Here is a 15962-nt window from a genome sequence, read left to right as displayed (position 1 = left end):
ATGAATATCACATAGGAGAGCAACACCCATTGCCTAGATTTCCGATAACAAAATATGAAACACAAAAAAAGTGAGTTTAAAAATAATTATAAAATAAGAATCCTTTAAAAATAATTCAAATTTTATACACTTATGAGTTAAATGTAGTATACATATCATTAAAAGATAATACCTGAATGGTTAAATATGGAGTCTTTGATAAAAAAAAAAAGTATATAAAATATTAATTATTTTTAAATAACTATTTAAAAATTGTATTTTATAAATTTTGATTCATATTTTATGGTTTTTTTTTTATAAGTGAGTTGTTTAAAATTAAATTTGTAGTGAAAAATTTAAAAATGAGTGAAAAAAACTTTTTTTTTCTTTTAATACTTATTTGATTTTATACAAAAATGTTATTTACTTTCAACCTAAAATTCAATTTTTTATTCCTTAATTAAATTTAAAATAATAAAATACTTGCTATTGTTTTTGTGTATCTTTGTAAACTTTCACATGCAACATGACAAAACTAAAATCATCTAATGAAATAATTTGAATTATATATGAAGTATTAAGTAATATCGATGAAATTTTGAGCATTACTTTAATATCATTACAAGTGATTTTTAAAATTTTTTAGAAAATAAATTTTAAAATTTTATTAAACGCCTACTTTTACAATGAAAGTATTTTCAAATCCTTTTAAAATTTATTCCAAACATGCAAATCTTAGGATTAATTAGGGATTTAAGTGGGACATGGAGCCGAGGTTGCATCCCATAATTAAAAAAACTAAGCGTGCCTTTTTTGGCATGAAAATCACTAATTAAATGTGGCCACATGCCTCCTAAAGCCAAGGAAAAACCATTGTTCATGGTAAAAGATTGGACGAGGTTTGCAAATTTAGACCATTTGATTGCAACTTTTGTAGTAGTGGTTGGATGCTTGAAGCTGGTACAATGATGAAGATTCATTTATGGAATTGGCCATGTTTCTAGGATAATAGGGTCCAACAATAACCAACAGTTGCATAATTACATATGAGAGTACTTGAGAATCACAGTGGGGAATGGGGATCACCACTTGAACAACCATGATTCCAACCCATATCTCCATTCCACTGGCTGCAACTTTCTTGTGACTTTTTCCAAAATGTCCATGCCAATGCTTCTTGGAGAAATGGCCAAATCATTGAAGTGGCCATTTTTTTAGAAATATTTTGTAATATTATTATTAAAAAAATAGTTGTTTAGAAAATATTTTTCATCACCCATTTTATTTATTTTTAATGAATTTATATTTTTAGAATATAATTCACTTTTTATACTAAATTCGTTCGTCTATAGAATTCTAAATGATGATAGTTTTAAAATTATTTTGCCAAGGGCCTTTAGTTTAATTATAATCAAATATGAATTGAATTTGTTAAGGTAGCCTAATTGGTTAGAGTCAATACTAGGAAGTGTGATCCCAATAAGTAACATATGGTTCGAATTTCGTCACTAATGATACCTTAAATTTACCTTATGCTAGTTATTGTGGGATGGTCAACACCTCAAGATTTCAGTCTCCTTGGATCTCCATGAAAAGTCCTAAGGATTTGACCATAAAACGTTCATTGGTTATTAAAAATAAGAAAACTCAAACGTGAATTGAAAATTTAATAAAAAAAAATGTATATTAGTACTATACATGCATTGACATGGGAACAAATATTATAAAGTTTATTTGTGACATATATTTGAATAAAATAACATAGTAATTATGCCTTTATGATCAAAATCTCAAGTTCCTTCTATTTTTGTCACATTTTCATTATAGTTAATCTTAATATTCGTGCTTTTCACATGTTACATACCATAAATGTTACAATAACATGGAGCATTTCCGGTATTTGAAGTGGATGTCAATTTAGTTTGAGCATGTGTTAGGATTAAAAGTTAATTTATAAAAGAGTGAAATGATTCTTATGGACAATGTGATGATGATAAATAGATTGGCATGCTTATTTTGTTCTTTGGGATATCTTTTTTTTTTACCACAAACAAGGTTTGCCTTTTAAGAGTGTCTCAATGTAATTTGAAAAAGTGTGATTGAATTTACTTCAAAAAAAATCCTATTCGATACTAAGATTGGATCCAATGTTAAATTGGGATATTTCTATTTTTTTTTTAATTCCTAGAAAAAATTAGAAAAAAAAAAAATTTATGAGGTGACATGCAAGGGTCGAAAAAGGGTTGGTCAAGATTAATTTCATTCGCTATCAGACCACTATTAATTTTAAAATTTTTCAAATGTTTCACTTATCTTTTGACTCTTATTTGACGAAATTTCAAATTAATGATGATTAAATACATTTTGCTTAAATCTCACAAAAGAAGAACGAAATTAACCTTAACCATAAAGTTTGATTATTAGAATAAGGCATTGTTTGGCAAACAGTTGTGAAGACATGCGCATGAATAATCCAAATTATGAACAATTTGATATTTGCTGGTTCTTAGTGCGTCTCTTGTGTACCACCACTATTCGTACAAGGATCTGGAGACCATGATGAATCTGATTTATAGCATGAAACTGAATCTTCCTAGAATCAGACCCTTTTTCAAAAGATTAACAATATTTTATAAAGTATTCTGAATATAAATAAAAACATAAAAAAATATTTTATAAAATTTTGGCTTGCATAACATTATAAATATACAATACCAAAAATAAATCGGAAAAATTATATTTTATATTTGACTTTTCGTGATTAAAAAATATTCTTAAAAACTACTTTTAAAAAGGCGTCAAAAAAAGCGGTGTGCAGCAGATGCTACAATATCTCAGTTTGATATTGACAAGGGTTAACCGCTACTGTCATTTGACTGAAAAAGTTTATCAAGTGAGAAAATTTACAAGGCTCTCTGCTGCTAAAACATGCCACAGTTTCATTACGTCTCCATCGAACCAGATGTTGCCATTCAAAATGACCACAAAAACCTCTTGGACCGACATTTCTCACTTTTTTGTTTTTTAAATTTTCTTGGTCCATTCTCCCTTTTTTTTCCTATTTTTTTAACGTCACCGACATAAGTCTTTTGGAATCAAATTTCAACCTCAATTGGTTGATCCGGACTTGGTGACTATTCAAGAAGGAGATATAAAATTAAACAATTATTTATTTATTTATTTATTTATTTTTTTAATGCCAACAACCAACTACCCTATCAGTAGAGCTTCTTTCAAATCCCCCATAATCAAGCTTGAGAGTTGATAGCTTACCATTAGTCATAATATTTAAAAATAAACTACTAAGCCAAATCAAAAACCATATCTTATGGGCTTAATTTAATCACCCAAATAATTAACTCCTCAACCTTGATTTTTTTTTTTTTTCTGAGGTATAAACCCTAGTGTAATTCATAGCCAGTTTTGCTAGGCCACACATACACAAAAGTATAGAGAACATGAAAAGATGGTTTGGTAAAGGAAACCTTATCTCATAGCACTTGAGGATCATTTTGAACTCAGAATGAAAGGGTGAATTCAAATGAAGCATAATAGCAAAAAGCCCGATTATTCAAATGCTATATCATAAGATATCCAAAGGCCGAGAGATCTTACCTTCTTTGATGTGGATATTTATGTTAGTGGCCATATCCCAGAAACACGACAAAAAATTGAAAGAGCTGACCCTGCTTGACAAAGTGTGAAGCGCATGTGGGTGTAACAATTAAGAAAACAGAGAATGGGAGGATGGGAAAAGATCATTACCACCGAAAGTCGCACAGCTGCTTCTGTTGCCAGCAACACCTCTTCAATATTCTTGGTATCTAGAAAGAAGGGACAAAAAGAATCTGCTCAGTTAGAGTAAAAATACAAATTACATCATGTTTTCCACAACAGAACAAGGAGAGGTGTTTATAAGCAAGCAGCATAAAAACAAATCACATTATGTTCTACTTCTACACGTGCACCCACCCTTCTAATGTTAGCCATTTCTGGAACAGGGCATTGTGAGGCACATGGTAGTTAAAGATGCAAACAGTGTAGAGGGTTACCATTTCTTTATCATGCCCGTGTCGAAGGCTAAACTCAGTGAGTCATCAAAGCTACAGATTGGGTTGATAGTCTGTGAGGCCATTTCCAGAGCACCTGAATTGACAGCAAAGAGTGACCACAACAAGTATTGACAAAAATGAACTTGATTTTACAATTCTCAAATCAGGGGAGGACAAAGATCAATCTGAAAGGACAGAGTGATAGCAATTTTGAGGAATGGAAAGAGTCACAGAAAGCTGCCAAAGAATGAACTAAGATCCCCCACTCAATAGAGGGGAACAAATGACTTTACAAGGAATCTTGATTCCTCAATTTAATTGTAATGCCATTTTCCTGACATTTTCTTATACAACACTGTAACTATGCTTTCTGATAATATCTTCTTCAGTATGGAAATAATCATTGTTTGGGTACTACGTTGCTGACTGAACCAAAATGCCGCTGCATGGCAACAACTGGCTCACTGCATCTGATACACCGGAATGATGAAGCTGCAGCACAGCGCGTCCGAAGGCAGTAGTAACAGTACCTGCCATAAAGAGAAATTGCACTTGTTTTAAGCATCCTTTCAACCGGCCTAACTCAGAAATCTATTTTAAACAGTAGGGAGCCATGTCGTTTTCTATTTGCACAAATTCTTCAGAGTAGCCATGGGATCTAGAATCAAACCATTAACATGGAAGGAAAACTAGGGTGTGAACATATCCCTCACACTGTTGGGGCCCACATGTGATATTACAAGCCAAGAAATCTAAGGAGGGGATGGGGGGAGTTTGGACTTGCATAGGGCTTTAAGTATATATGTTTTTTGTATATGAGAAGGAAAATGGCACAGCATTAATTACCTAATTTTGAGCTTTAATAAGAATAATAAGTAGCTAGCTAAAAGCAAAAATCAACAAGGGATGTGGAGATATGCAGAGATGTACCTGTGCTCACAAGGTAGAGCGAGAAATGGAATGGTTGGACTAGCCTGGCAAATGGGGCAAGCAGTTTCATCTCCTTCAGAACTTGAAGACTTATTCTTAGAGAATGGGCGAAGAAAATTTCTAATTGATGATGAATTGAGAAGAGGAAGAAGTAACAACAACATCTCCTGCACATTAGCGCAAAAAGACATTTATCCTCCGAGATGAACAAAATATGAATAGGATTTTCTATAAAATTTGCCAGAAAAATTTAAAAAGCAACTTCCATTTGATTCATAATGAGATTTTATTCTGATAAAACAGTTAACCAAAAATCTAAATCAGTCAAATAAACAAAATCATTAGTGAATGACAACATTTATAACAAGGAAATGTCGAGATGAAAACTGCAGTATGTGGATCAAAGAAACAACAAATGCAAGAGGAAGTGGATCAATTAAACTTGTAACAAGTGAGGAACCAAGGGACAGACTTCCCTTTTTCTTCAAAAGGGCACACATCTCATCTATGCAATAAGCATGGGGTGATAAAAACAAATTCAGTAGCAGCGGTAAATTTTTAAAGAAGCAAAATATGGATCTAGGAGTACATCTTGGAAGGAAAGTTCCTCAAGTTAAGCTTCAAATCAATTAAAAAGCGCAATTCTACAACAAAAGCCTCACCCTGTATTATCTAGTATTTAATGTTTAATGCTAATGCCTATAATGTTCATTAATTTATTGGGAATACAGAAGGGTACATAAAATTTCAAGTAAACATCTCAGAAATACCAAAGAATTGAAGTTAAATCAACAGTTATGAAAAAATTTACCGAGAATTCATTCCACACTAACTGGCGATTCATGTATTCAAAGCTAACAGCTCTGTTCATATTGGGGGAGCCATAGACAAGTCTTGCTTGTAAAGCTCTCTCAATAAGGTTTCTATACCTGCATCACAAAGATACATACAACATGAAGAAATGCTGAATTTTATACCAACTTTTGCCATTTTTGGCAACTGAATAGAAATTACCCAACTCACACTCATACAATTCTCCCGGTCAATTGCTGCAAATCGCTAAATTAAACTTATAAATAAGTTGGAGGATGGAGCGTAATGGAGGTTAGTTCCAATAAGTAGTGTCATCATTCCATAACTTCAGGTTACAGAAAACATTTTTAATATTAGTCTATTCTAGATTTTTATCATGATATGACCATCAAATCTTCTTAAACTTTTTTGATTTAAAAGTCTTGAGAAAATAATAATTAATTAAAGTGGGAGCAGAATAAAATATTCCCAGCTTTTACTGCCATTAGCACTAATTTTGTTATGGTACTCTCACTGAAATTGGAGAATCAATAACATTTCTGTTTTCGTTGTCTGTTTGTGCAAATAAAACGAGTGTTTGTGCAAATATAATGAATGTTTGCCCATTTTTTTATACACAGATTTTGAACTGTCCTGTAATAAAACTAGTTGCTGCTGAACATATATAAAAGCAAAAATGCCATAACCCAAGTTTAAGGGAAGGATGCAGATTAGGCCCAACAGAAAAAAGTAAGATAAGGAATGTAGACCCATTATTTATTGATTCACATCTGCCCCTGTTGAATTGTCAATATTTTGTCATTTTAGGTTGTCAAATACACTGTTTCACACTACAAATTATAATTTGTAATGTTGAGAAACATAAGGATTATCATCAAGAAAAAAAAAACATTCAAAGAATACTGAGAAATTAATAGTCAATTGGATCAGGACCTAGTGATCAGAACAATTAATTAACAATGATCAGCCATTTACAGCTCAGACACCATTTTGTGTTAAACTTTATGTAAACTTGGACACAACAGTCTCATTTCCTCTTCTACAGAGAGCCTTCTGCTATTTGGAACTTTAAATTTTTAACATAACTGAATTTCAAGTTGCTGCACGGCATTTTTTCCCCCTGTATTCACTTAGCTTTATCAAGTGTGTTCGTCTGTTCTAATACAAGCTAACCAAAAGAATATGGTATTTCAGAGAATGATTGGGGTTTGCTAATAGTAATCTTTCTGTAGAAAAGCTCCAAAAAACCACTTGAGAAGGCAAATGTTTGATGCTTACTAACATACCTTCCTGTAAAAAGGAATATGAGCAGGTTGCTGAATGAGGCAGCTTTATATAATCCTTCTATTCGTTGAATCATAATCCATGCCCGGCGAGCCACTGACCTCTGAACACATATATATATGAATCAGTACCTTCTTCACCCCCTAGTTGCCTGCCCACCAACCCCACCCACTAACACCCAAAAAGATAATAAGGGCTGACAAAGCAGTACCTGCTCAGAATCACCCCATCTACGAAAGGCAGAGAATGACTGTAAACGGGCCCAAATATACTGACCACCAACAGTGGCAACACAATACCAAATCTTCTGAGCAACAGTAAGGCCAGGTCCTTCCAAACCTGTTCTGACTGTATGGAGATCATAGAAAACAAGGGAAAAACAGACAATGAATTAGGCACTGAAGATTGTTGTTAGTAGAAAAATGCAACTGTCGTGACATTTTACTGAAAGTAAAAAATGCTGCCTGATCAGCTAGCTTCTGGACAAAGCAGTAAAACAGTCTGACCATAATATCATACACGATTCTTGGTCCTTTTTACGTTTTCCAAACTCAAAACAAGGCTGTACTTTGGCTATTTTTTTTCTTTTTTTAGTAAGAAAACTTGAAGCAGCAATTCCAAAGTGCAAAAGACCCAATTTTGAAATGAATAAACAGCACCCAAGAATTCCAGTCAGATCTGAGAGTCACAAGAACTTGCATGTATAAGTCATTCCTTTCCATTTCACTACTGAAGGCCCAGAAGTGAACCACAGCTGATTACATGATTTTTGTTCCCATATCTCCCCAATGCATCACAGTTTTTCTATTGTGCAATAGCATGTTGTTTATTTTTTTATGATAGATGCAGTGGTGTGCTATTGATCTGAAAATGAGAACCAGATCAACAGCTGTGAGGATCCATTGCACGGTTTTCCTAGTCGGAGGAGGAATGCGCAAAAACATGCCACGTTGAAAATCATTTTAAATCAAATGAAAATGCAATCATCTCAAGTTTTTGGTGCCAGTTCCAAGCCATGGGCCCCCAAGAATGCAAATAGAATCCTCATCATGATATCCCACCCTATATTAAACCAAAGCCCAAAGTAGCAGAGCAAGAACCAGAAAACCAATAATCAAAGTTCAACCATGGTATATACTGCATCTTTCAACTTCTTTTTATAATGAAAAATGACGATCATTTAAACCATAAGAAACCACAATTTATAGAGAAACTATGAAATACATTGTTGAGATTACACATGAAATTAAAATTTTCAAGTCCAGCTTTCCTCCCAAATTTAATTTCTGAACCTAAACCTAAACCAAAACAAAACCTCTCCCTAAGAAGAGAAGTTTAAAACCTTGGTTAATGGATTTGTGAAGTAAAGAAAAAAAAACATTTCAAAGGTTAACATGCTTGAAAAATCTAAAAATAATATAGCAACCTAGTACTCAATCTAGAAGGAAAAAAATGAAATGAAGGGATACAAAAATGAAACAAAAAGATAAGTTCTTTAAAACTTAAACTGATTTTATAACATTTTAGTAAAATTTTAATAGTTTAATTTCTTAAGTGATTCATGAGTTAATATCTTTAAAAATACAACTTATGTCTAGAAAGACAAGCTGACATTGTTAAGATTATTAGGTATACAGTATGAAACACAGTTGAGTTCCTCTAGAAACTTATTTGATGATAGGAGGTAATAGGAATTACTCAACTGAATAACAAAGCCTTAATCCAACTACTTGGTGAATCCTTGTTGACATCCAACTAAACTAGAGCCAAACCCTTCATAAGATTGCTTACAATGATATTGTTTCTCACTCTCCATACCACATCCATTTTGGCATAGATGATGTCCTTTTAAAGCCTGCAATTTGAATCCTAGCATTCCCCCATAAAATTCATGATCATACATGGCCTAAATATTTTATTTTATTTTTTATCAGATACATGGCCTAAATATCATAAATAATTTTCTTTCAGTTTGCCACAAATCAGTGCCATTGATTAAAACAGTTATTTGTATATAAAATATTAATTATAAGAAGGTCTATCATTGACCTATTTGACACTTTTGCAATTTATCATCAATAGAAATGAATAAATCATTCAAGTCAGTCAAAATCAAATTAAAAATCATGCTATGAATTACAACCTAATACTGACCATGGAAATATAGCATAAAATTCCAAAAAAAGATGCATGTGCATGGAAAACACATAGTCAAATTAATTATCAGTTCTATCACATAACTCCAAGTTCAAATTAATTATGATTTCTATCACATAACTCCAAGGACTATATTCATAAAAGAGCAGCACAAAAAAACGTGTACAGACATTCTTACCTTTTCCTCTCAATTCCATTGTCCGTTCATCTCTATATCTCAAATTCATGAGACCATTTCCAGGAGTAGGCTTATCCACCCAAATTGAGAATCTCCAAATGAGAAACTCAAGAAAAGCATCAAGTTCAGGTTCATATTGAAATAACATTCCTGGCTAATCCCAAGAAGGACAAACAGGAATTAAATGCCGTCCAATCCAGTTCCAACATTGCTAAACCATTGACTAGTCTAAGGAATAGATACCTTCATCAAAGAGAAGACCTTAACCAACTGTTCTTTCAACATAGCAGATATTTCAATGTCCAATCTTGCAGCATCAACCTGATTAACTCTGGATATTGATACTGGGATTGTAGACTGCCAAAGAATCACACAAAAATAAAATCAAATAAAATAAACAAAAAAAATGTAAATTGAAGAAAAAATAGAAATAACAAATTTCAAAATGAGCGCCAAAGAAAACAAAATGGCAATCCCAATACTTAGCAACAAAATATCACGGCACAAAAACTACCAAATAATAATGATTACAGAAATTTGGCCCATACTTATGAATTCAAATTTAGGACAAGGCAATGCAAGGACCTACAGAAAACCCAGCAAATAACCAAGCACAACCCTCCCTTGGTTGCTGAGAAAGAGCAGGAAACGGAAAGAAAAAGGGAAAATTATTTAGCATTGAATTTTTCACAGTTTAGGACCTCAGAAAGCAAAAGCCTCTACTTCAATAAGCCTACTACAAATTTTTGTCTCGGTTAAAAAATATAAATAAATCGAGTTGGATAATTTTTCATCCCTTTCGCCTTTTCCTCATTTTTCTCAGCAACCAAACAAACTCAAAAGTTAAAAGAAAAGAAAAATTGCAAAATTCTATGAGCAAATCGAAAATTTTGAGCACGAGGGTCGATTAAGCAGCTGAGAAATGATGGAAAAGGCAAGAAAACTTATATAATCCTAGGATTATTAATCGAATTGGCATCGTTTTCCCTTCCTGCGATTGCTCCGCACCCAAACGAACCCCAAAAACTTCTCTAAAAATTAAACAAAAAAAAAAAGAAAAAAAAAAAACTACCTGCTGAGAAAGAGAGAAAGATTGCCATTGAGGCTGCAATCTCTGGTAGGTGTGAACCCAGGCATCTTCCGGCGCTACTGCCGATGCCGTCGACGACGAATCTAGGGTTTGTTTCTCCATGATACGCCTCTGCTGATGACCAGATAGAAAAGAGAGTGAGCGAAAGAGGTTATTATGGAACAGTGGAAGGGCATTTTGAACTTTTCATGGTTCTCGCTTTCCTCTCCTCATTGGAAGGTGGGAAAATCAATCAATTTTTCTGTCAGAGAGAAGATTGGGACCATATGAATGAATGTCCATTCTTTTATTCATTTTATTTTAATTTATTAAATTAAATTATTATTAAAACCCATTTAATTTTAAGAAAAATATATAGATAAAAGAATAAAAATAGATTTAAATTTAATAATTCTTTCTTAATATTTTTTAAAATTTATTTTCCTTCTCTTTTCTCTTTACCAATAAGGAAAAAATCCAAGTATAAGTTTGTATTCATTTTAATAGTATGTTTTTAAGTTTAAAAGAAAAATATGTTTTTTAATATTTTATAAAAAAAAAATACGTTTATTTGACAAGTATTTTTAAAAATAAATATAAAAAAATTGTTTGAATAAAGTATATTTTTTTTAAAAAAAATTGATTTTTAAAAAATATTATAAATTTTATATAATATTAATTAAATTTAATTCAAGCCTTGTCAAAAGTGAAAATAGTTTTATAATTACAAAAAATTAAAAAAAAAAATTTTGAGTAAAAAATTAATAGTAGTATTATAGTAAAATTATAAATTATATATATATATATATATATATATATAAATATATTATTTTAATATACCTTAGAAAAATATGGATATTAACATTTTTATAAAAGTATAATTGATTTTTTTTGTTAAAATTGAATAGTAATAAATAATAATTGTTAATGACATTTTATTTCAAATGAATAATACTAAAGTTTAACTTATTTGTAAAAGTTTAACATTTTATTATGTAATCTTAATCAACTTATCAAATATTTAATGTTAAATTCAACGGGATTATGCAGTTATATTGTAACATTCATTGGAAGGTGATTGAAGATGAATTGAACTAAATTGTAATGATTGGTACTTAAAATTCTCAATTTAATAATTAATTTGATTTTAATTTAAAACTAAATTAAATATCAATTTATCTAAAATTTGAAGGTCTTCAACTTAACATGATGAATGGTAGATTTTGATGACCCGTTCACCATACAAATTGATCTATAGTCAATTCCAAATCTGAGTGCTTTTTATTTAATTTTAGTTAATTTTATCTTTTCATTTGCATCAATTTGTATTAAATTTCATTTATGAGTTTCACTAACTTATCATTTGATCATCACCAATTTAATTAACATCATTTTCTCTCTAAATTACCAAACATATTTACCTCCTAGTAGATGATACCTAGGGGCACTATATGATCATTTGACCAATGTAACTTTATTTTTAAAACTCTTTTGATTAGGTAAAACCTACTTTGGAATTGTAAAATTATGTTATGAATTTTGTTTCGATGACAAACACAATAATCAATACTTTATATTAAAGAGACTATCGACATTCTTTGGAGGTTGAGAATTTCATGCATACTGTTTCATGAAAAGATCGCACAACCAAGCAAAACCATGTATGAAGTGTTGTAAAACTTGGTGAAACCCAATAAAAGTTAGGCTTTAAAGGCTAACGGGAAATACTATACAAAGCAATCCTTCTTTGTTTTCAACCATATTATTAGTAGTTAAAAATAGTAAAGGTGCTTGATAGGAACCCCAGTCCAACTAGGGTTCAAAATCTCGACTAAGATCGATATGACTCAATCGAGTTGTATGTACCTTGGCCATGCATGGTACTAGATAGATAATCAAGTAGAGAGATAATCAAGTTAGTATTTTACTAACTCATGAATCAACTCTATTAAATCAAATATAAATAGGTATTCTCAATGTAAATTGCATAACAACTTTGAGATGGCTTCAAAATCATGCCAATATTGGGCTATATAGGTGAAGAGTGATGGAGAAGACACATGATATCAAAGCTATATAGGTGAAAGGTGATGGAGAAGACACATGATATCAAAGAGCAAACGATGGAGAATATCAAAAGGCACAAAAATGAAGAACTTTAGAAGGAGATTTTAGAGCCTTTTGCATCTTTATCCTTTAGACTCGAACTTTTGCATCCTTGCATGAATGAATTTCTTCAGTTTAAAGCCTTCAAACTTCAAATTAGAGCCTTTTGCATCTTTATCCTTTAGACTCGAACTTTTGCATCCTTGCATGAATGAATTTCTTCAGTTTAAAGCCTTCAAACTTCAAAGAAAATGTAGGAAGTTGGTTGAGAGGTGAAATGGGTATTATGTAGAGAAAATGAAATGGATATTATGCAAAGAAGATGAAATTAGTATATTGCAAAGAAATGGGTATTGTGCAAAGAAAGGGAGTGGATGTTTGATGGGGTATATGGGTTTAAAAATGGTGATAGATGTTTGGATTATTTGACAACATATGTTTTTAAATGGATAATAGGCATTATATGAAATGACTAATAAATATTTATATTTATATGAAATAAATAGGTTATAAATATTAATAAAAAAATTGAAAATCAATGGATGGATGAAAAAATATACTTATTTTTAAATTTCATTTATTATATAAAAATAAAAATAATAAAAATTATTGTTGTTTTATAATTGTTTTTATTTAGCATATATTTGACTAGAAAAACAATGTTTATATATTTAAAAGATGATTCATGCTTGTTGTTTTTTTTTAGATTAAAAATATTTAATTGAAATAAATTTATTTTTATTAGTTTTATCCAATCTTTAGTCACTATATGTCTAAATTGATTTGAGATGTCAAGACTAATGTACCTTGTGACTTCTTGAGTCAATGATCGATTCCACGACTCTGAATCATGAGTCCTAACGTAGATAGTGAATTTTAGTGCAATGTAATGAGCCGATAGTTCTTGCAAAAGATAGGGCAAAAAATGGTAATATGAGAATCCTATCCCAAGTTTTAAGAGTTCCATTGGTAGACTTCGATTGCAGCTTCATGCATTGCACCTATGTTGCTACTTCTTCATACTTGAATTATAGCCTCTTGGTCTCTTTAGTTTGATCACTATTCTTTCTTCATTCTTATTGTGGTTTGTCTAGGTGAATGGGGGGCCATATTTGTTATGAGTGGCTCTTTGTACAATGTCTTTGCTTAATAACACAATCTTTTCCTCTTTGATGACTTGCAAGCAACGAAACTTGGGGGGATGACTTGAATACCTCATTTGATGGTCAAGTCAATAACTTTTTTTCTTGATATCCCCTAAAGTTTTTCAAAGACAATATTTACACGTACCTGGTTTTTTCTCATGGGGAAAGTGTTGCTTGTTTATTGCACCAAAATCACTACTCAAACAATTGCTCAAACATCCACATGTTCATTCTAGATAAGATGAGAGTTAGTGGGAGGGGGAGTACCTGACAACCCCTTGCCACCTAATGCATGTCATGGCACTAGGCTAGAAGGACCTTGTTATTGTGATTGTCGACTTATCTATGCTACATGTCAAACCTCTCAAAATAATCATTCAGATATTCCACTCAATTGGTTACCTCAAGAACTCCACCTAGGGGTCAAGTTCGAAACTTCATGTTTGAAGAACTTCTCGAGGACTTAGTGCTCAGAGATTAGCCTCGATATGCAAGGGTATCTAATCGAGATCACACTCCACTTTCAAACCATGATGATATTCTCCAAGGATTCCTCCTGTCAAGTTTCAACACAAATAGTGTCTACTTTCTCATCATGCACCATTTGGTTGAATAATTCAACTTGATGAAAATTTTCTTCAATAAGAGATAAAATCACTTGTTTTAGCTTCTTTGGTCTCAAATTTTATGGTTGAAGATACAAGATTTTCTGAATTTGCTAGTATAGGCCACTTTCTTTTATACTCTTGGTTGATAATTTTATCAACTTCTTGTGATTGTGATTGGTACCTCTCTTTTTTCCCACAACAAATTTGTTTTGACCTCTTCAAAAAATACAAAATAAAATTCACTTTTTTATTCCCATTCATAGCCCAAACGCATCGTGGAATGGAAGTATTGGCCATAAAAATATTTACTATTTTTCTTTCAACTTTATATATACAATCAATCTTCAAAAAAATGGCTTCTCATTGAAACTCTTCGGTAACCAAATCAAAAATTACAAATCAAGCTTATCATCCCTTTTTTATGCTTCTACTTTCTCCAAATTACCCTTGGACAACCTCCCAAATTCCAAATCAACCTCATCGGCAACGCCCAATTCTCCCAACCTCCTCAAACCCCTGCTCAAAACCCTACCCACATACTCATCACCACCTCCACACCCACTTCTCTTCATCAATCCATAAATCCTGACCGTCGAGTCCCTCCTCTCCGCCGCTATCACCGCCTTCACCAGCCTCACTATCCCCTTATCGTCGCACCGAACCGAACCCTCCCCCTCCAAATCACAAATCAGACGGTCAATCTCCTCCTTCATCCCCTTCCTGGCCAGCGCCGACACCAGGTCGGCGTACAGGGAGAGCTCCGTCTTGTACCAGAGCTCCGATCGGACGGCCGAGAAGACTCTGAGGGCAAGGTCGCACTGGTCCTGGCGGAGGAGCTCATTAAGTGTGGCGAGGAGGTCGGCCTTGACGAGGCGGGAGAGGGTTTTGGAGAGGAAGTCGTCGATCTTGGTTGGGTCTCCCCTGTGGGCTCTTTTGAGGGATTGGATGGCTTGGATTGCTTCGATGCTGAGAACTCGGCCTTTCATGAGGGGCCCACGGTTGTCCCGTGGGCCGCACCGTATCGGAGTGTAGCTGGTGGTGGTGATGGTCTGGACTGGCTTTTTGATGGGTGAGAAGAGGGCGAAGTTAGAGTGAAGAGCTGAAGAAGCCATGAGAGGATGGGGATGTCCCGATGACTTGCAGTGAAGAGATAGAGATAGATTAAGCGGAATTGATATTTCTCGTGACCATTTTGTCCTTTGTTTTCTCCGTTTACTCTCGCGAACTTCAAGAGTATAACCGTCATTTCACATAAAGTAAAACGACAAAATAGCCACTACTTTTCTCCGTTTGCTTCGAAGAGTTGTAAGGGTATAGTAGGAAAGATGAAAGAAAAATATGACAAAAAGGACGTCGACAGCAGGATTCGAACCTGCGCAGGCAAAGCCCAACAGATTTCGAGTCTGTCTCCTTAACCACTCGGACATATCGACAATTATTTGGTGTTTCAGCTAGTTTATAATATATAAACAATGATTTGGTAGCCAAAATATCAGTTTTGAGAACAAAATTGGGACCCCTATGGGCCAAAACATACATTATTCTATTCACCCAAGTCCAATAATGTATAGGTCCATGCAATTAGTGTGATGGGTCTGCCTTTATCACTCTTAGGACCCATTAGGTCTCAGATGGGGCTTC

The 15962-nt window shown here is 32.9% G+C and overlaps 2 protein-coding genes and 1 non-coding gene across 3 annotated transcripts; all 3 read right to left on the bottom strand.

Annotated features, from left to right (window-relative positions):
- Nucleotides 1-4279: 4279 nt before the first annotated feature.
- LOC100246296 (peroxisome biogenesis protein 2) lies at nucleotides 4280-10746 on the bottom strand. The gene is made up of 8 exons (XM_002279036.5): nucleotides 10466-10746; nucleotides 9637-9750; nucleotides 9394-9547; nucleotides 7270-7406; nucleotides 7061-7161; nucleotides 5773-5890; nucleotides 4962-5128; nucleotides 4280-4561 (listed from the first exon to the last, which is right to left on the bottom strand). The coding sequence occupies exons 1-8, from the start codon at nucleotides 10583-10585 to the stop codon at nucleotides 4432-4434; spliced, it is 1041 nt and encodes a 346-aa protein (XP_002279072.1). The 5' UTR covers nucleotides 10586-10746; the 3' UTR covers nucleotides 4280-4431.
- A 3864-nt stretch (nucleotides 10747-14610) lies between these two features.
- On the bottom strand, nucleotides 14611-15594 carry LOC100251441 (protein THYLAKOID ASSEMBLY 8, chloroplastic). Its single transcript, XM_003632811.4, has one exon. It carries the CDS (start codon nucleotides 15431-15433, stop codon nucleotides 14741-14743), a length of 693 nt encoding a protein of 230 aa, XP_003632859.1. The 5' UTR covers nucleotides 15434-15594; the 3' UTR covers nucleotides 14611-14740.
- A 78-nt stretch (nucleotides 15595-15672) lies between these two features.
- Nucleotides 15673-15754, bottom strand: TRNAS-CGA (transfer RNA serine (anticodon CGA)). The gene has a single exon. It is a non-coding gene; the product is annotated as a tRNA-Ser (tRNA).
- Nucleotides 15755-15962: the final 208 nt, after the last annotated feature.

The sequence above is a fragment of the Vitis vinifera genome, chromosome 9, assembly GCF_030704535.1.
Source record: "Vitis vinifera cultivar Pinot Noir 40024 chromosome 9, ASM3070453v1".
NCBI lineage: Eukaryota > Viridiplantae > Streptophyta > Magnoliopsida > Vitales > Vitaceae > Vitis > Vitis vinifera.
Note: the sequence above shows the minus strand (reverse complement) of the source record. Positions and strands in the feature narration are given on the sequence as shown.

Excerpts from the sequence above, each read along its gene's own strand:
- LOC100246296 (XM_002279036.5), bottom strand. The coding sequence starts at position 10,585 with ATGGAGAAACAAACCCTAGATTCGTCGTCGACGGCATCGGCAGTAGCG. Across the intron at positions 7,407-9,393 it reads AATGGAATTGAGAGGAAAAG|TCAGAACAGGTTTGGAAGGA; the intron begins GTAAGAATGTCT and ends ATCTCCATACAG. Across the intron at positions 7,162-7,269 it reads GATGGGGTGATTCTGAGCAG|AGGTCAGTGGCTCGCCGGGC; the intron begins GTACTGCTTTGT and ends ATATGTGTTCAG.
- LOC100251441 (XM_003632811.4), bottom strand. The coding sequence starts at position 15,433 with ATGGCTTCTTCAGCTCTTCACTCTAACTTCGCCCTCTTCTCACCCATC.